The following is a 20761-nucleotide window of genomic DNA, read 5'->3' as shown; positions in this document are numbered from 1 at the left end:
TGTCAAGGTGCCAAATATGGAAGAGGGGCAGAATAAAAGAGAAGAGTAAAGCTACTGCTGCAGTTTTGTCAAGAGGCAGTTGCCCATGAGAAGCAGGCAGAGAAGAAACAAAAAGGCAGATTAAAAATTAAACGTGAGGATTTATGTGCCAATGGCAGCCCTCTCTTGGGAGAGGCCAGCTTTACTCCAAGCAAACAATTGTGGTGGCAGCTCCTACCTCTTCTACGGGCAGGTCCTTGAGTTTGGGCAGAGAGCTGGAGAGCAGTCCCACCAGGAAGGGGGTAGGGCAGCACACGATGTCAATCATGGATGAGGGCAGGACAGGAATGAAGGTGTGCTGCCAGGAGAACGGGTACAGCAGGGCCACTACGGCGTGGGAGCAGCTCGACAGGGTGCTGGGGAGAGAGGAACAACCAGGTTAGCAAAGGCTTTTCTCGGTTCAGAACACCTTCCACCTGCTGAGAAACTCTGCCTGTTGAAATACGAGTGCCCATCTCTGTCACTTCTGACTTCAGACAGCCTTAGTCCCCTTCCAGTCCATACCCTCTCTGTACTGTGCAGTGTGGTAGTTCACAGGAGACTTCAAACTAAAGGTAAACACCCCAAATCCATTTGCTTTGTAGTAGTCAGGAGATGATTGGATTTAGAAGTCAAGATTCAATCTTCCCAAAAGCACTCAAAAGCAGCCACTTTGAACAATGCTTAAAATCCAAAAGCAACTTCATATCTTGCCTGTTATGACCACATCAGTAGTAAAAATGCATAATAGTATTGTTCTTAAGTCAAGCGCTAATGCAGGAACAAAGGAAAATGAAAAGTAAAATAAAATTGAAATTAAAATCCTCAAGAAATACCAAATCAGATATAAAAACAATCAATACTTATTCCAAAGTAATCAATACTTATTCCAAAGGAAAGCTGGTAAAAGCAACACGATTTTCAAAGATTGTGTATTTTTGACAACAGCATATTTTTATTATAATACTTTTTAAAGGGCTTATTAACCAACTTCAGTGATAAAGGTATTGATCCTGCCCAGCAGAGTACTCTAAAATTGGTATCTCCTAAATTTAAGGCTTGATATTATCATGGAAAATGTCATGCATATGTTGTCCTTCCATCTACTGAATCTGATTCTCTTTTGCAGTCACATGGTTTCCAAATGTTAAAAATTAAAGAACATCATTACCAAGCGAGTTTTAGCATCAGGGAAATAAAGACAGGTTCCCCATATCACAGATACAACATCTGCCTCTTGCTGGCTGAGGTGACAGAAATTTTGATCCAGTATGATTGAACTAATTTTCTCACACTGCAAACTTCTGCTGTGCTTAATGTAGCCACAAAGAACTATAAATAATAACTGCAGAGCTGTTACTGCTTAAAAATGCCGGGGAGAGATGCTCATTTCTTCTACTGCAAGACTTGGTGGAGACTTTAGGTGGCATCAGACCTCCACCAGAACAACCTTCATGAGCATTTTTACTTTAGTTGTGGATTATTCCAAGGCCAGAGGAAGGGTTTCACCTGTCTGTTCCTTTCAGTGATTAATCTTCAAAGTTTGCTGAATGAGAAATGTGAGAATTAGAGGACAAAGAGAGAAAAAGTTGGGGAAGAACAAATACTTGTCTTTTACTGCAAATAATCTGCGGTTTGGTTTTAATGACACTTCCTTTAAGATCTGACAATCCCAGCATGGGTTTATAACATATGTTGCCTGACACAAGGTTCTTGTAAAATGATGCATTTCTCTAATTTATATTTTTATATATAACAGGCAATGGTGCTGCCATTGTGGCATATTTTGGTCTCAAGCATCTCCCACAAAAAGCACAGCGGTGTGTTTTGGAAGAGCTGTGGATGGTACAGACTGCCAGCACTTTCTCAAGATCACTTCAATGACTCCCTGGCATTTTCACCTACTACAAATTCGGTCATCTTAGCTGAGCAACTAAAGAAAGAGCCATGTTAAGCTAAAAGCAGGAAAGCAAACATTCTTCTGCTCTTCAGTGAGTATTTTTTTCCTTTCTATAAAATGCCCTTTTGTAACATGTTGTTTTACACGCAGTGCTGTGACGTAAATCAGCCCCTGCATCCTCTTGTGCGTGGTATTCCCACGCTAGGGGAGGCTTCAGGCTCTGGCCCAGGACACTGGAATCTCTTCCTGCGCTTTCCCGGGAGCTGGCTGGGGCAGAGCAGAGCACAGGGAGCAGCCATGATGGGGCTGTCCTGCAGCAGCACCCCACGGGAGTCACGCCACCACCCTGTCAGCATTTCGGCCTCTGAATTTTAGGACTCTGCACACAGCTTTTCAAATTCAGCCTCAGAAAAATCTTCCCCTGTGGGACATCTCATCCCCATCAAACATTCCCTCCAAGCTTTCAGCCCCCAGAACCTCCTGCTGCCATCTGTCCTGGACACTGCTCCCACAAAGGACAAAGTGCCTGTGTCTCTGCCCTAGCTGGAAAGATTCATATTTAGAATGGATACACACCTTTCACTTCAGTGAAATTTCAGATTTTGTAAGGTAAAATTCAGAGATGATGGGTGTAAGGGAACCCCCAGCCTAAATCTCTAAAATACAGTTCAGATCCTTTTAAAGGGATATTATCGATGAGAAGCATATTTAATAAAGTAAAAAAGAAGGGCCTACCCTGGGAAACCAAGTCTGCTCCAGTTTCTCCTTTCAAAATGTGCAACCCACACATTATCCAACTGTTCTTGTTTATGAGAATTAAGCAGTAAGGTCAGATGGCTTATTTTCTTTAAGGTGTGTGAAGCACACAAAGTAAAGCAACAGAATAGTCCAAGTTAGATTTTCAAAATATTTTCACTTTTAATACTCTAGGGCAGTTCCAGAGAGCTGGTTTGGAGAGTGGGCTTTTCCATTTGGTCTGTGCAGTTTTAAAGGAATGCTGCATAATGTTCCAGCTGTTGTTCTACTGGAAAACACTTCTTTATTTCCATGGTTGTCATCTTGTAAAAAAATTATTTGGAATTTGCCAAGGTTTTGGTTCTCTCTATGCCTTTTATGCACTAGATTAAAAAAACCTTCAGTGTTTGATCTTCTCCCCGTGAAGGTAATAATACAAGATTATACAAGTATATTGAGACATTTCTTAATGACAAATTTCTCTTCAAGAGATCCTTTATCATGTTACAGGCAAAATACGACATTGCTTCTTTCCCACTCAAAGTTGATTTACGTTCCTCTGGGCTATTTTGTTTCCCAAATCATTTTCTCATGATAGCACACAGAACCTTTTCCTTGTTGTGTTGCTGGCTGGGGAGACACAAGCTCACACTAAGAGCTGAGGCACCGGAATTTCAGACATAGCTGTGACTCTGCTGAATTTTGGAGACTGCTTAGACGGTTTAAGTCTATGTCAAAAAGCAAATGACTGTGACTTAACAAGAACCTTTTTGTCCTTTAGATAGGGAGGATGTCTGGTAGCAATGTCTAGTTTGGCCAACCAGCAAGTAACTACAAGCTTAGGCTGTATCTGTATCTTATCACAGCACAATTAGCACACTCTGAGAAGGACACACTGTTGGACAGGGAATGGACATTGCCCTCACTGGGATGTTGGTGCTGGCTGTGCTTGTTTCAAGGACTGTGGTTTGTTGCACACTGCAAGTCCCCTACTCTCTCAAACTGCTGAAGTCATATGCCGTTACACCTTCTACTCCCAATGGAAATATTCCACAAATACCCTTGGTAACTCTCTTTTCTTTGTAACAATAGCCAACAGTCATATTCCTTCCCACTTCCCCCTCTACACCTAGAATTTCTCACAGACCCAAGGGAGCCTCACACACTGAGAATCTCCCAAATCCAGGATTAAGCCTCTAGCACAGACAACCACTTGTGATGTGGTTTCCTGATCCCACCTTACTATTCACATGCACCCCCCCAGTCATTTTGGCATTTCCATTGAAGGAGAAGCCAAAAATATCCCTTCCCTTCCTCCCGTTCTCCTGAGGGACAGACAAGCTTCCTCAGCCAGGAGAGGAGGGAGGCCACCCCTTACATGCAGGGCCAAGCCACACAGCAGCTCTTTCACCCTGGGCTGGTGCCAGCTCTGTGCTGTGCCAGTGCTCTGGACCATGCCCTGGACTGGGACCAACTCTCCAAATCTGGGCTCCCTGCTTCCTCACATTGAGAAACATAGCCAAAAATGTAAATTCACAAAAAAGTGTTTCCACTGTTTACTTTTCCACAACCTTTTTATGTTCCTCATTTCTTGCTGCTGATTAAATGATGTTGCTTTGTCCATGTTTGCAGAAGTCTTTCATCTGCCTTGTTGACACATTCATGCTCCAGCCACAACCACTTTGAGACTGAGTTACCTCGCTGACACACATCCCTTGTCTGCTCAGGAGAGCTTCCTCCCACTTGAGGCTGGAGTCTGGAGGCTCTGTCCTCCTCAGGTGTAACCCCTTGACTCACACGGGTGTTACACACCCTCACCACAGGCTATGGCCCTGCTTTTCTGGGGCAGCTCCTACCCTTGGGCCGCTGATGAACTGCGTAGCAAAACCAGATCCCTGACACTTCCCTCCTACACCCTCCCATGCCTCTCCTGATCCTGGATTAACTCCAGGGTCTGACAGAGACAGAGGTCTGTGACAACTCTACAAGATAAAATAATCGGAGAAGTTTGCAGAATAAAGGACTCTGTGGAAAGGCTACAGGCCAAGGACTCAGCCCATCTCCACTCCAACACATACAGGCTGCAGAGGTGGAAAGGACAAAGTAGAAAACTTGAAAAGCATCAAAGTAAAGAGAAATGGAAGTAAAAACCATGGCAGACTGGTGCACTTTGGGTGGAGATGGAGTGCAGGCAGCACTGCTGTTACTGTACTGGCAGTAATTCGGAGCAGAACTGTGCTGTGCCAGATACAGTGCACTCTAAGGCTCTGAAAAAATAAAGGTTTCTCTGGGTGCATAAGAATAAATAAGAGCAGCATTATAAATCAGGTGGGTAAGACTAAGTCATAGCATCAGGGACAAGATATAAATGAAAACTTCTCAGTATCAGAAGTGACAGTCTCCCAACTCCAGCTGTCTGTAAGGAGCTCCTGCAGCATTCCTGCAGGCCAGCTTTTGAAGCAAGCCCTTGAGGATGCCTGGCCTGTCGGAAGAGCTGGCTGACAACGGGACCATGTTGCTGCTTTCTTCCTGCTCTGCAGTGTGAGCGCTCAGCTCCAGGACTCCTCTGATCCCCAAGTGCTCTTCTCCTGAGACCCCCTGAGCCCCCACATCAATGGTTTGTCCTTCATTCCTGAGAACACATTTTTCGTTAACCCAGATACCAACTACTCACCAAAAAGGGCAGAGAGGAATAAAATAAGAATTCGAGAGTTCATTTGCTATAATGGTGCAGGATGTCTCCAGTTTTCCAGCCTGTATAAAACTATCAGACATGACAGTGTTTCTTCCCATACAAAATTATTGCTGTTTCTCTGTTTACCACTTCTAGGACACTTAAAAGGGAAAAAAAAATCTTCAAATCGTGTCTTTTGAATCAACTCAAAGAAATTTCATGGGTTTGCAGCTTTTTGAACAAAAAGAACTACCCCATAAGGCCTGCAATTCCTGATGGCTCTGGGATACCTCCCTATTTGTAGGATTGCTTGCATTTGTAAGGCACTATTTTCACATGATCTAGATTCAAAATTTAACTTGTTTTCACTGATGTTTTTGAGCTTGTGTGTCTGCCTCTGGATAACCATTTTGTTTTCCAATTTAAAGCAAAGTTATATAGAAGCAAAGTAATTCAGGTAGGAAGGTACCTCAGGAGATCAACTGTTCCAATTCCCCCTTGCATGACATCAGATCAGTTCGTTTCCAAAACCAAATGAAATTATATGTTATTTTGTTATATTAAACATCTTTGCTGCACTTTTTTGTGAAAGGGTGGCATCCTTTGGCAAGGACTTGAAGGCTGGCAGGAGGGAGTGCCCTGTGTGCCAAGGACTCCTACCAGTGATGTGTAAACTCACTCTGATTTGGCTATGTTAGAAGCCATCTTAAAATAATATTTTTTGTGCATACTAAAAAGAGACTTATTTAGCTGCTAATTTCTTCAGAATAAATTGTTAGCACTAAGCAGAACCTCCCTTTGTAGCCCTGGGCTGTACTGAGAAATGAAGTCTCCTCTGGGAGAAAGAGATCATCTTCTTCCTGCAGGGAACCTGAGGGAAGGGAAGAGAAGAAAAAAGAAAAGGAAGGCAGGGAAGAGGCTGAATTAAATGCAAGGAGGTAAAATTAAGATCTGTGAGGCAGAACTGGGAGGAGAGGGAGACAAAAGGAGCCTGATGAGCAGGTGAAAAGGAAACGGAGGGCAAAGGGCCAGGATGTAAAAATTAAGGGACAAGACAGTGACTGGCTGGGCTGAACAATGCAAGGACCAGGGAAAACCACTTAATATGAACACGGTTAAAGCTCTGTCACACACACACAGCCAAATTAGATGAAGCTTGTTCCTCGCTGTTGCTATAGGTAGATGGAAGGACGTGAGGCTGTCTGATGCCAATTGCCCCTCCTCTGTCAGTACCAGAGATGCTGAGGGGCTGCAGCTGCAGGAGGGAAGGTCACACACCAGCACAGCTGAAGGTGACAGAAGCTCAAAGCCCACTTGTGGCACGATGGAAATCAAATATAACCAGTGCTCTACACTTCAGCCACTGCTGCTAAGCAGACAGATGCAAAACCAGTTTTATCAGGAATAATTCTCAAACTGCAAAGTTTCCTCCACAACAAATACATTTACCTGTATGGGAGAAGCAGAAGATTATGACCAAAACAAACACCAGAATTTGGCCTTAACATACTACTGTTTGACCCAAATTAATTCTAATCCAGTAAACTATCTGGGCACTAATAAAATAATTCTTTCCAATGATTACAGAGCAGCAGAAGTTACAATCAGTTCATGCCTCGCCTCACCAATTAAAGCATGAGGGGACATGGTTTAGGCTTTGATTCAACACAGTATTTCAGCACAAGTTTCAGTCTCAATTTACTTTCATTGTGCTGAAATACTTTGCCGAAATGAAGCCTCAAAGACCTTTATTTTCCCACTTCTGTTTTAATCAAACCAGCCCTCAAGACATGATAGCACCTTCTGAACCACAAGCTCCCTGACTGCTGTGGGAGAGGCTGCTGCAAAGGCAGCCTCTCATCAGCAAGGCATGTTGAAGCTTTGGAAATTTGAATAATTTTTTACTTTTCTAGAAGCCCTTCAGGGGTTGGGCAAACTACAGAGATTCCTTCAAGCCTTTCTATGGTGGTTGGAACCAGAGACTGTAATTTTTGAAGCTAATAAATATTGTAGTTTCATTTTAGTATATTATTAATATTTAAATTCTTTTTAATTTTTAGAATATAATTTATTTTTAAAGTCAAATAATTAGATTTTAACATCCTGGAGTGAGAATTCCCTGTGGCAGAATCCCTCTGTAAAGGCTCCAACACTGTGTAGGGGTACACAGGGAGGAGGACTCCCCTGCTGCTGCCAAGCTCTTCTCCTCACCTGACCTTCAGGTGAATCTGTGAAAATCTGGGTGTCTGCAGGAATTTTAGGATGGAGTGGTTGCATATGTGAGTCAAAAGAGAGTTCTGAAGTTGCTGAATTTCCTGTTAATAAATCTGACTTCTCTAGAATAATCAATGAGATGTTTAAAAGAGTGGGTTCATATTACATGGAAAATTGCATGAGTTTAGGCTGTAAAAGCCAGAGTAATATTTTGCATTGTGATTTATTTTATACAGCAAACACTTAAGAGGTGAACTAAGAGCCACAACCTGAGGTCTTTAGTAGCTGGTCTGAAGCATGCAGTTAATATTGTATCTCTGATCAATACCTGATCTCCTTCTTTTCAGGAAACACAGACAAATCTGTATGTGCATATTTTAGGTTACTTTTGATGTCACAGGAGACCTGCCAATGGAAGGCTCTGCTCCTAGTGTTTGAATCAAATAAGGAGTTCTCCAGTGTAAATGTGATGATGGATGGGAACACGTGCAATTCACATGAGGATCGTGGTGAGCCAGGTCCATTTGGGCTGTCTCAAATTCAGCAGCCAGTTCCAAACATTTCACGACTTAATCATCATACACACTGCAACAAATATTGCTACAGTCAATCTCTGGCACCGGGTAAAGAGCTCCCTACAGCACAAACAACAGATCTGCCCTGTGTGTTATGGGCTGAAACATCTCTTACCCAGCCTTGACATATATTCACGTGTATTACCAGCAGTGAGGTAACAACTCGGTCCAGAAGCAGGTGAGAATCCCTCGCTCTGCACAGGAGCTTGACAAAGCAAGAACATTACTCAACAAGTGAACACTTCCCTGGGTGAGTGATTGCTCTGCCAGTCCAGCAGCACTGCCATTGCACCCTGTGCCCTCAGCCTCCAGGTCCATCTACTCCTCCTGAGCCAGGCTCTTCCCCTCCTGGCGAGCAGCAGCCTGATGCAGAAATGAAAACCAAACATTGCTTTTGCCAGGGGTGAAGGGCAGAGTCCAACCACAGTGGCTCCCCTAATTTGACTGCTGACACGTTTGCTGCAAGTGACCTTTGTGATATCTCATGGAATGCAAACAAGTGATAACACTGGCAGGGACAGGGGGGGCACTTAGACTGAGAAGGAAATGCATATTTTCCACATCACATCAGCCCAATTATCAGTTATTGTCCTTTGCAAAATCTTTTAACTGTGCTTACAACTCAAAGCCTGTAGCTGCTTAACCCTCACACCACTCAAATGGCAGTTTTGCTCCATGAAAATGAGCTCAGCCCAAACCCAAATCTTCTTTCACAAGAAGTAAGTCACACTTCAGGTTTTATCTGTTGCGTTCTACAGGGCAGCATGAGAACAGCCAAGCTTGTAAAACTGTCATAAAGGAATCCCAGTATGTCTTCATCTGTCTGGCAAAAGCAGTGCTGCAGGTCCTCATCAGCAGGGCACCAGTAACGCACTTACTTTTGGGACGTGCTCCAGTGACTACTGAAGGTGAGTTATGGACAACACAGGCAGCAATTCCTTTGTGCTACTGATGATTCCTGCTAGGAGATTTTTTTATGATGAACCAAAGGTTACAACCCTGTTTCTGGAATTGTTTTCCCTGACTTTGGTTCACAGAGCCGTGGTTTACCTTGCTGCAGTGTCAATGAGCACAGTTCATGGAGCAGACTTGCCCAACATTTTGTGTCATCATCTGTGTTCCTTTTGTGGTCCCTCCTTCCCATACTTGACAGAAAACTGAGTGGGCAACATCTTCATTGGTAAACTCTTCTCTGGTCACATCCCCTTCAGCTTAAGTGTGTAACATCCTCTCGTGGTTTGTGCTGCTTTACCCCCCAGCATGGATCCATCACTGACACTGACTGAACACGCTCGCACAGCTATACAGAGATGGACACCATGAACGATGATGTGCCCTCAGAGGTGCCTATTTTAAAGCCAATGGGTTTTTCAGTCACATAAAGTAATTCAGATTTTCAAGTTTGATAATTAAACAACTCATTATGAGATATTATCAAACAAGAAGTGCAGGTTCATTCTGTCTATTCTTTTTGGTTTTCATCCAAATTTTGCAAAAATTTCCAAAAGTTACCACAAGTTGCCACATTTTACTTCAGTAAGAGCTGCATTTTCAGAACCGAGCCCCCACCTTTCGGGAACACTGGGCGACAGACAGTGTGAGGTCCCACAGATAACCTGCAAAGCACAATCCTGGCTCATGCAAAGATCCAGGCTGCATGCCATGGAGCTGAGAGCTGCAGAGCAGAGAACACACTGTCTGGAGAGCTCTCTCTCTCAGAGAGTAGCTTTGAAGTACTTAATTTAAAAGAAAGCAGAGAACAGTTGATTAAAGGGGAATGTGGTGTTAACAAAGACAGTATTTTTTGCTCATGTAATACTTGTGTGTAAGCAAGGCACATGAAGGCCCCTGGAGAAAGACATGCAAAGTGCCCCACAGAATAAGGACTTGCCTTTTCAAGAAAATAGGATTTGGGGGAAGAAGTCATTGCTTTGACACATCAGCTACCTGCCCAAGCTTTGTCAGGTGGTTGCAAGAAAAAACAAACCTAGCATTTCCAAGTGTAAAGTTATCCTTTGTATCCACAGAGTTACCCAATCCCTTTCCTGCAGGTCAATTTGTTAGCACGAATCCATAATCCAGGTGCCCCAGAGGAGTGTTAACTCCTTGTTCCTTCCACACTGGGACCTTTGCTCCCACCAGTCCTTCCTCACACTGGGGGTTTCAGATTCCCAGGCCACCTCTCCACTGTTAACAGGAGGACAGTTGTAAAGCAGGATGAAGTATTTTTCTAGGTTGTAACCAAACGAGGAGAGGAACAATCCCTAATCCTTCTCATTTAAAAGCTGAAAAGAGGGAATCTAAATCCTCTTGCAAGGAGCAAGAAGTCAGGTTGGGTAGATGTTGCAATTTACCGCCATGTGCCAATAAGCAATCCAGAAAGGAATTACCAAGCAACATGGTCGTCTTCTTATCCCATTTCCTTTCATGGGGAAGACAGAGAATTTTTTTGCACAAATTGTAAGTGGAAAAATTATGTTTTCTCACTGTAGAGCATTGGCCAAAGCCTGGAATGACATAAATAAATACCACTGGAAAATAGGGGAGGAGGGAAGGAAGAAAAGGAAAATTACACGAGCTCTACCCTTCTTGGGACATGGCATACTAAAAATGCCACTGGAGTTTACTGCACATTAAAAATGTCACTATTAGGTTGTTTTCTCTGGGACTGTGGAATATTAAACAAGCCAGAGACTTCAAATGTTCATTTTGTTTCTTGGGCTGTCTCTTTTGCCTGACACACATTTTCTTACTGCCCATGCTCTGTTGGCATCAACCATCACACAATCCAAGTGCTGGAGAAAGTAATCCAAGTGGTACATAATATAAGTACCTTGAGAAGAGGGAGTAAACTGCAAAATTTCTCTCAAGAATCTTGGGAGACAGCTCTGCTAGCCCCCCTCAACAGGGGCTGCTCTGGCTCTCACTGGAGGAAACAGAAGCTCTCTGGTTACGTACATAAGAAATGGATGGTTTTGCTCTAGAATAAATTCTGTCTACTAGGCATGATTGCACACTGGATAATTATAGAAGGGCTCATTCCTTCCACTGCAGAAATTAGTGAAAGAAATTCTCGAGCTTATCTTCAGCATATCAGACCAGACAAGCACAATAATCCTGCCAGTATTAAGAAAGCACTTCAAGTTCTTTGGATAAAAATACACCAGAAGAAATGTCAGCTATCCATACTTCTTCCAGGTTTAGACAGAAGATCTGTGAGCTATTACACATTCCACAGGTTCAGTAGTTTGCATCTCCAAACATCTTCTTCAATTCACAGTTGATAATTTAAAAACTATCAAGACCCTGTAACCTGTGCTCAGAAATGGTACAGGCCAGTCAAAGACTGGCAGCAGTAAATTCTCCCTCACAAGTTGGCTTCTGGCATGTATTTGTTGTCAAATTTCTCTCACCCTTCTTTTTGTGGAGGTTTTTGTGACAGGGAGAGTAAAAGAAATCTTTATTACTGGCCAAAGCTCACATCTGTTTACCAAGCACACTTCTGTCTGTACTAATACACGTGTTTTTACCTTTTAAACTGCAGGTTGGCGGACTTTACAAATGTTACAAGATGACAGCTACTGGAAAGGAGCATTCCCAGGCAGCTGGTGAAGCTGTTCAGACCTGTCATTGCCATGATTCTTTTGTAAGAATTAAATCCTACTTTTGTTAATAAAAAGGGAACAATAAGGAAATAGGGAATGAGCTTGCACTTCAGTAATATGCCCCAGAGTTTAGCTACTCTTGCTTTTCCACTTGACCTTGCTACAGGACCGAGGAGCGATGATTTACTACTGAAACACTGCCACTTATCTCTTATTTAAATTTGAATATTTTAACTTGAGCTACAAGATCTTGCTATGATTTTGGCTGCTAGGTTAAAGGATGTTTTTAGGGAGGCACCGAGAAATGGGGGCCAGGCTACCTCACAACTCTTGCTGCCAGTTTCTAGCATGGCCCCAAAACAACAGATTCAAACATGAGGAGAAGCATCACCACTCCCTGAACATCCTGGGCATAGCACAGACAGCCCTAAGCTGTGTCTGTGCGTGAGAATAGGGAAACGCTGCTGTTTGTTCTGAAAGCCTTTGCCCTTGAATACAAGTACACTCTGCTCCCCTTTTGCTCCACAGTTAACAGAGACATGCCTGCGGGATGACTTCCCCACTATTTACATATTTATGCTCTGTCCTTTATTAGTCAGTGTTTCTGTCTCCAGCCCATAACCTTTGGTCAGGTCTGGGATTCGCCTGGACTTTCTACAGTTGCTGGAAGACAGATTCCTCCTGCAGTTCAAAATACTGTCAGGAGGGGTAGGGTTAGGGTTTTTTTTCCCTGAGGCCCATGCTCCTGCTTCACTGAGAAGTAGCTGAAATATCTCATATAAAACCAGAATTCACAACAATGAAAAGTTGTTTTGTCTTTTACAAGAGCAGGGGCTCTATAGAAGCCTTGCACAGTCCCAAAAGTTTTCGAAAGGCCACTGAGAGGGAATACTGGAGGATTTGGATCCACAGCAAAAAACAAGCCTCATCCAAACATTCCCACTGACTGTGGCTGGCATTGGACTGGACCCATATATGAAATGTAAGCAAAATATCCTCAAAGTCCTTCACAATATAGTGGATACAGCAAGAGTGGTTTTTATTTATAAAAAATGGGGTTATAACAAAAGGACATTGCTATGTCCAGGGCCTTCCTTTCCCCCTCTCCAAACATTCTGGGGAAAAGGCAAAGAGACTGTTCTCACATGCACGGATACATCACCTCCTCAGCAAACACATCCACAAATTTGTTTCCCCAGCATAAAACTAGAACAAGCAGAGAAGTATTTTTCTTCCAATGTTTGCTTTCTATTTATTTTCTGTTGCTACCTTTGTGCCTGCAGCAAGGTCAATGTTCCTGAGCCCCAGGACCCACTGGTTTTGCATCTGCTGCTTTTCAAACCTCAGAGGATGGCACTAGAGCAGCTCCTCCTGTGCAGCTGGCAGGCATGCGACTGCTCCAGAGTTGGGGTGACCAGGCAGAATGTTGGGAACATAAACAGGGGGTCCCAGTGGGACAGGGATTAGAAGTGGGATGGGATATACCACCTCAGCTGTGCTTTCAGCAGATTTTTAAGGAATTGGAGCCTTGAGTTACCTCTTTGAGAGTTGTGGTATTATTATTATTATTATTATTATTATTCCAAGTTTCTTTATCGTTATTTTTGTTTCTTTGTTGTCTTCATGACTGTTCACGGAGACCAAAATTCTGAAAGGTCGCTGGCAGATTCACATTCATTTTTGAAGATGAGCAAATAGCTGCAGGGATTTATTCACCCAATTTCAAGCAGAAAAAATACATAATCAACTTATTGGAGGGAAAAATACCCAAACCTGACTGCACATATCTAACCAGGGCAACCTCACAGTGCTGTCATTCAGAACTTCACTGTTGTTTCCTCACTACTTGGGAGCATCACTCTCTGTGTTGACAAACAACAACTTCTTCCTGCAAAGACCAAGGACTTTAAATTTTGGCACATTCTGGGTACTATAAGAACCATAAATAACAACTTATTGAATGAATCTCACTCCACTAGGCATGACTTTCCCAAACTTGTATAATGTGTGAAATCATTTATTGCTGGGAGACCCACTAAACAGGCAGCCACAAAAGCCCAATGCATCTTACTGTTTGAAGCCTAAACCTCAACACCATTTATTTCTAAGCTAGTTTTTGGGTACATACAGAAATCAAACCCTTGTAAAATCATTTTAATTTCCTGCTCTCGTTCTTTGGGCACAGAGTGGACCTGTAAGATATTTCATTTTTTTTTTCCACATTACTGGTAAACTCCAGTTTCAGCCAGGATGCCCATAAACAAAACTCATGTCAGACAAGGCAAAGGTTCCAAGAAGACAGTTACTAGCTCAAAGCCAGAGTGTTTCATTTTAGACTTCATCCCTATTTAAACCACGAAAATCTCAGTAAGTATTGAATTTAAATCCACTGTCACTTTCTCCAGGCCTTTGTCAAAGGACTCATTATTAGCTTCTGGTTTACAGTACCTCCTAGATCCCCATGCTGAGAGGGACCACACTGAATAAAGCAGAGCTGCTGCACACACACAGCAAGAAGCAGCCTCCACCCCAGAGTGTTTGGGACCCCAGACAGACCAGACAAAAGATAAGAAAGAGGTGCTTATGTTTCCAGCATGTGACACTCAGCAGGTCAGAGGGTTCAGAAGTCTGAATCCAGAACCTTATCTACCACACCAGATTTTGTAATCCTCTTATCAAATGAAACAAAGTATATAGATACAATAAAGGGTATATGTGGATATAGAAAAGCATATGAATTCAAGCCATTTTGTAAGAAAGGTTCTGTCCCTTCTTACAGGAGCAACCACAAAACCACCCAAGCCTCTCAGATCCATCTGAATCCTCTCTTTTCTCATGTGTAATGGCCCCTATCCCAGGGCCCCCTCTCACACTGAAACAACAGCTCACTGGGTAACAGTTTCTGCAGGAGAGCACAATGTTTGGGTATGTGTTTACCAAGAGGGATCTTTATCATTTCTGGTTCCTGTTGGTCCTGGTGCCCTCTTTCTGTGTGCCAAAAGGGTGAGCAGCACACTGCCTGTAAGCAGAACTCTCTTATTCCCTGCTCCAAGGCCTGTGGGACTAGGCAGCTATCAAGAGAAAGGTAATTGCACAGGCAAGCCTGAACTTCAAGCCAGGGCTGCAATGTGTGTAAAACCCTGGCTGCCTGATGAAGTCCTGGGTGACCACAAGCCCTCAGTATCAGCAACACAGCTGTTTTCCATGCCAAGCTACCTCGAGCCTGTCAAAGTAGGTTTAAATGTTGATTTTCTCTGCACAGTGCCCCGAGCATTATATGACATTGGCTAGGCCAGCTGTCCCAGGGAAATGCTCCAGGGAATGGCTGCTGTCTGTCTTCTCCCTCATGGCTGAGGATCTCTCCCACAGCAAGCCATCCCTGCAGGACAGTGCCTATGGTTCACAGAACACTACAGAGGAACAACTGGGAGCTCCAGAGCAGAGCAGCAGTTGGCAGCAGCACAGCAGGGCCCTCACTTTTGCTGCACCATTTCTGTGAGTTCCCACTCAGATCACTGTGCCATTGGAAGGAATGCAGATCTGTGTCAATCTGAATTACAGTCAGACTTGTGGGTGCTGAAAGAATGGTAAAACAGAAACAGAATGAGGTAAGTAAACATGCTGTAGGGAAAGTCAGAAGGAATAGACCAACAGTATTTTCTAAAGCTACTTGCCCCAATATTCGTGGTGTGATTCATGTATCTACTAAAGTACTGCAGAAACCCTGGACTAGTTACACAATTCTCATCATGGGTTTATGTGAAATTAAGTCATCCCAAATGGTCATTCAAACCAAGGGTTACTGACAAGAAAAGGGATGAAATAAAATGTTCCTGTTGTTCTAGACACAAAAAAGACTGCTAAGGAAGTAACTTTATAACCTGAGAAGGGTCTACAGCTTTAAGAAATTCTCCCCTAAAGGTTGTAAAGCTTTTACTATGCAAAGTATTTTTGCTATTATATACACTGGCGGCCACTAAGTGCAGCTATTATTTCTGGCGGTCATTCAGAGGAGGTCGGGACTGATAAAGTGTTTAACAGAGTTTGTTTGGGTAGATCCATCTGTGTTTTTAACCTCCCATACAGTCTCTGGTGTCCTTTTAAAAGATGCTGGATGTTCCTGAGTCTAATAAATTACAGGCTTTATTTTTATTTGCCATTTTTTATTCTTTATCATGCCACAGCAAAGGACGTCTTCTTTACATTGCCCACACTCTTCTGTATGGATTACACAAGCATCTAAAAAATAGGATGTTTCTTTGCTATAGGGCAGGGGTGCAGCTTACACATTTCCTTGGGAAAGGCCATGTGAAGTTGTGGCCTGTCGCTCTCAGTCCTTACACCCTGGGGTGAGTTCATGCTTCAGAGGAACCAAAAGGGGAGATTGCAATCAAAAGGCAGGGAAGCAAAAGGTGTGTTGAAGTGTTGTAGCAAGGAGCCCAAGATGGAGCTTCCAAAAGGAAATGTTTTCAGGTCACGTGAGCACCAGGAAAAATATCCCAAATAGTTGGGAAGGACTGTGATAGCAGTTTAACACTCCCACTGGATGGGTTTGGTAGGGCAGGAATTGAAAGACAACACCAACATAAACTCTCTGTACTGCATGGAGCAAAACCAGGGGAGCTCTCAGCACTGCATGAGCACAAGATGAAGCACCTCAGTGACAACTTCTGCTACTCTTTATGAGTACTCCGTGTCCAAAACCTGAAAAGAAACCTTGCTGGGACTACATTGCTTCAAAATGCTGTGCAAACATTTGCTGACACTGAAGCAGGTGAGAACTGGTATTGCTATTTTACAGACGGGAAAGTAAGACAGAACATCCATGGATGTAAAAAGACATTTAAATCCTCCAGTGAGAGGATCCTTACATCTGAAAACCATTCTGTATGTTTCATAAAGCCCTTTGTACCCAGAGATAGCACTGTCTTGTGTGTGTGCCTGAGGCGCCTCCAGCACTTACCTGAGCTTGTCTGCTACGAAGATGACGCGGCGCTCCAGCAGGAGGGAGGCAAAGATGCGGATGATCTGCCGCACGCTGAGGCACTTGAACAGGCACTCAAAGTCCACGTGTTCCAGGCGGGAGTCCATGGGCCTCCGCAGCTCAATGACCTGGACACACCCAACACACAGCAGTCAGCAGCGCTGGGCAAGGCCGGCAGTGCCAGCGGCCCGGGAGCCAGCCCGGCCCTCCAGCACTGTCCCGTGCTTGCCTGGCGAGGGGACACAGACTGAACCCCAGCCCCCCGTGCAAACCGAGGCTGCAGGCACAGCGCTCCAGAAAAACGGTGTATTGCACAATTCCTGTCATGCCTTTCTTCCCAGAATACAGCTGTGTGCACTGTCTGCTGTCATCTCCAAGGGAAGCATAATTCTCCCTTCCAAACATTCTGTCAGAGATGCAAAGCTTGCCTGAGTCAAGAGTATGAAGCAAGTAGCAATCAAACACTGGAGCTGGAAGCTTACAGGGATAAAATAGCCATAAAGACAAGGTAAATTGGGTTCTAAGCTTGGCTAACAATTCATATTAACATCTAGAGAGGAGCCTGGGACTCAACTAAAAGGCCAGGAAGACTTTAAACCAAATGTACTTCATTTCCACTCCTCTGTGATGTGTAATTCACTAGATAGTGTTCAAAACCTTTCTCTTTTCATATAAAGATACGTACGTATATATATTTTTATATACTTAACTGGGGAGTCAGGACAAGGTCTTAGATGGTGAGTTGTGACATCCCTTTACAGTCTAATTTTCATACTTCATCCATGACCTCAGGCCCTCTCCTTCCTTTTCTCAAATGCCTTTTTCCTTGATTCCTTTATTATATCTTCCTTTTATTCTGCAATTCACATGTTCAGATGTGGAACTTGAAGGCAGAGGACAGAAAAAAGAAGAGGGAAAAATAACGTGAAGAAGAAAGTAACAGAAGGAAGAAAATACGAAGCACAAGACAGCAAATGATGGACTATTGAGGAATTTGAGGAAACAGAAGGGAAAGGGAAAAAGCTGGCCAACTTGAAGCTGTGTTGAAATCTCTGAATATATATTAACAGGAACATGTATACATCTTCTTCTTTCCATATGTCCAAAAATCACTGTCACTTTATTGCTTTAGACTACTCTTATGCTTTCATGCACATGACACCACATTTCACAAGTGTACTGGATCCAGTTTAACTGGAGTAGCCCTTACAAAATCCCTCACAAATACTGTTTTTAAGGATATGCTCAAGATCACAGGATACTGTAAACAAAGTAAGTTCATATCAGTTTAGTTGTGATATTGTTTGTGATCAGTAACACGCAACTGTAAAAAGAAAGCCACTCTTAGAACAGTATCTGTGCATAGATTTGATTTTTTTAGGCCTGAAACATAGGAACATTATGATGTATAGACACCCATCACTCAGCTGTTGCCCCAAAGAGCAGTAAGAAACAAATTGTGGAGGGACTGTACCAGGAATGGCTCCTTGGAAATGCTGCCTAACTCTTCCTCACAATCAGCAAAGGTGCCCACTTCCATTCCTTTGCACTGAGATTGCAAGCTCAAATCAAGTGTATGTGCCAAACCATGAGGAGCTGATTCTACTGCAAACCTTCCAACATGAAAATCTTGCTGCAGGGTAGGATGCAATGCAAGTTACGGCAGCTTTTACAAATACCAGGAATGTTTTCTGCTGCCTCAGTCTGCTCATCACAAAGAAATATACTGTCTGCTTCCCAATTAATCATCATCTTTGTTTAGGCAAGAGGAGCCACAATGGAAGGACAAGATTCTGTTCCTAATTAAGCCAGTGCATTCCATTTAAATAACGAGTTTGTACTAGCACAACAGAGAGCAAAGCTCAGCCAGAAGAGAGTTGTTTGTTTGTTGGAATTATCTCAATGTTTTTCTCTGGGAGAGTTCAGAAGCTTGAGCAGAGGATAGAGAAGTTGCAGATCCATGGCTCCCAGATACATTCACACAGAAAAAGCATTGTCAGATCTTTCCCCTGTTATGCCAATCACCCTTTCAGACGCTGTTTCTCCAGAAGAAAATGCAGGTGACTTTAAAATGCCTTGCAGGTCACTTATACAAAGAACATTTTACATTTCATACCAGCTTACTCCATACATTACAGGCCCACTCCATTGAAGTCAGTGGCATTACATTTAGAGAAAATATGATTCAATGCAAAAATAACAAAAGCACTGTAAAACTAACCCTAAGGAATGTAAAACAACCCTAAAGGGGAGCTGTTTTTTCCTGCTTTCACTAACTGGGACAAATTCTATTCCTATCTTCAGGGATGTATCCCTTCTATATCCTTTGCCCATCTGAGTGGAGCAGAATTTGACATGGTTGGCCAGCCCCAAGTTGCAAAAGCCTTTTAATCAATACTGCCACTTTCCAGTAAGGCATATGTTGTCTAAAGCTAGGCTTCTAGCTACTTGAGTCAGGAGTAAAAAGAAATGACATCTATTATATGTGAGCACACACATGAAAGTTTTACATGACATGCTTTTCTTTGAGGGCCAGTTTAAAGGTATTTATGGCCAAAGAGAGCCATTTAAATGCTGCTGGTCACTCCTACCAATGCCAGGACCAGCAGTAATGAAGTTTGAAATAACAAGCAGCTGCTGAAGCGTTCAGGTACAGACAGCATGGGAAATTCACACTTGCCTCTTATCACTGTGATAAAGCCCAGCAATGCTGCAGTCTCTGAACTGCAGTAGGCCAGACACACAGAGACATTTGTGTTGGCTGTTTTTCTTACACACAACTTAGTAAACATGAAATAATAAATACATAACCATAAATTGGCTTATAATCATCAATGGGAACTAGCATTAGCATATCCACAGTGGTGCAGCTCCTGCTCTGCTCATTTTGAAGGTGTGCCACCCCACCTCCCTGTAGGATCTGTTTGCTTCCTCCTGTTTTTCTTTTGCTGTTTTGATAATGGAGTGGTAAAGGGCTTTAACTTTTAATGTTTGCAGTTGCTTTTTACCTCATTTCCAGCTCCAGGCAGGAAGGTCTTGACTTTGATTGTCTTTCCAGGTGCAGGAAAAGGAGATTCCATCAGACTTCTCATAAATGGATAAACCAGGGCAGCAGATATTCCCCTTCTCCTTTCAACCTCATCCAGGATCTGGTCCATTAGTAAGACATAAGTGAGAGAGAGACAGAACATATCAGCATCACACAGACTTTTGAAGCATCCTTTGATGCACATGTGCTTAGACATATGGCAGATCTCAGTTAATTTCTCCTCTGCTGTGTATTTCTTCATTACTATCAATCCATGTTTTCTGGTTACAAAATGAAGCCTGTTTGTGAATGTAATTAGCACAGAGGCCAAGGAAGAATTAACAAATCTGGAAAAGAGGAAGAAGACTCAACATGACTAAAGGGATCCATATATTGGGATTATTCCTGAACAGCAGGGTGAGCTGAAGGAGAGAAAGATGAAGACAAATGCCATGATCACAGCCCAGGTCAGCATCACGTCTCAGTGGTACATCTTGAAATCTGTGTCAAAGAAAAATATTCTTCTGCATGGGCATTCCTTCCATTTCAAATGAGAGGGCAGGAAAAAGCCAGAGTAGCAAAGAAAGCATTGCTGCCACTATGATAGCAGGACTGAGCTCCTGAAAGGCTCCCAGCAGTGGCTGTCAGGTCAGAGTCTATGCTGAGCTGGAGACCACGAGCAGCCCCTGAAGCATGCCCAGCTGTTCACACTGGTGCCTGCATTAAGGTCATTTTCTCTTGGACATGATGCAGAGCAGGCAATCTAGTCTTGAAATAAGCAGATGGAACTTCTTACAAAGAGAAGACTACTATTTTCTTCTCTCTTTGGTCACATGGGGCAACATAAATTAGATCACAGCTAAGTTTTCCCACATTAGATAGAGCATATAGATGATAAACCTAAAGAACACAGAAAGCAAGGTTCAAAGCAGTCAGTGGTTTGACCTGCAATGGTGATATTTTAACCACCACTCCAGAGCAAAAGGCCATACAAGAGTTAGTGGGCCTGAGCCAGGCATTTTCTCTTG

General features: G+C 43.1%; 1 protein-coding gene across 7 annotated transcripts in view; it reads right to left on the bottom strand.

Annotated features, from left to right (window-relative positions):
* Window positions 1-20761, bottom strand: part of DENND2B (DENN domain containing 2B) — a 153391-nt gene that overhangs the window by 4774 nt on the left and 127856 nt on the right. For all 7 annotated transcript variants that reach the window (XM_042038731.1, XM_042038727.1, XM_042038726.1 and 4 more), the window contains 3 exons: window positions 19714-19854; window positions 16685-16833; window positions 218-395 (listed from right to left, as the gene is read on the bottom strand). In XM_042038731.1, coding sequence (XP_041894665.1) covers window positions 218-395; window positions 16685-16833; window positions 19714-19854 — 468 coding nt within the window. The remainder of the gene's footprint in view (window positions 1-217; window positions 396-16684; window positions 16834-19713; window positions 19855-20761) is intronic.

The sequence above is a fragment of the Corvus kubaryi genome, unplaced genomic scaffold, assembly GCF_017639235.1.
Source record: "Corvus kubaryi isolate FWS band 111438036 unplaced genomic scaffold, C.kubaryi_AGA036_p1.0 37392, whole genome shotgun sequence".
In the NCBI taxonomy this organism is placed as follows: Eukaryota; Metazoa; Chordata; class Aves; order Passeriformes; family Corvidae; genus Corvus; species Corvus kubaryi.
Note: the sequence above shows the minus strand (reverse complement) of the source record. Positions and strands in the feature narration are given on the sequence as shown.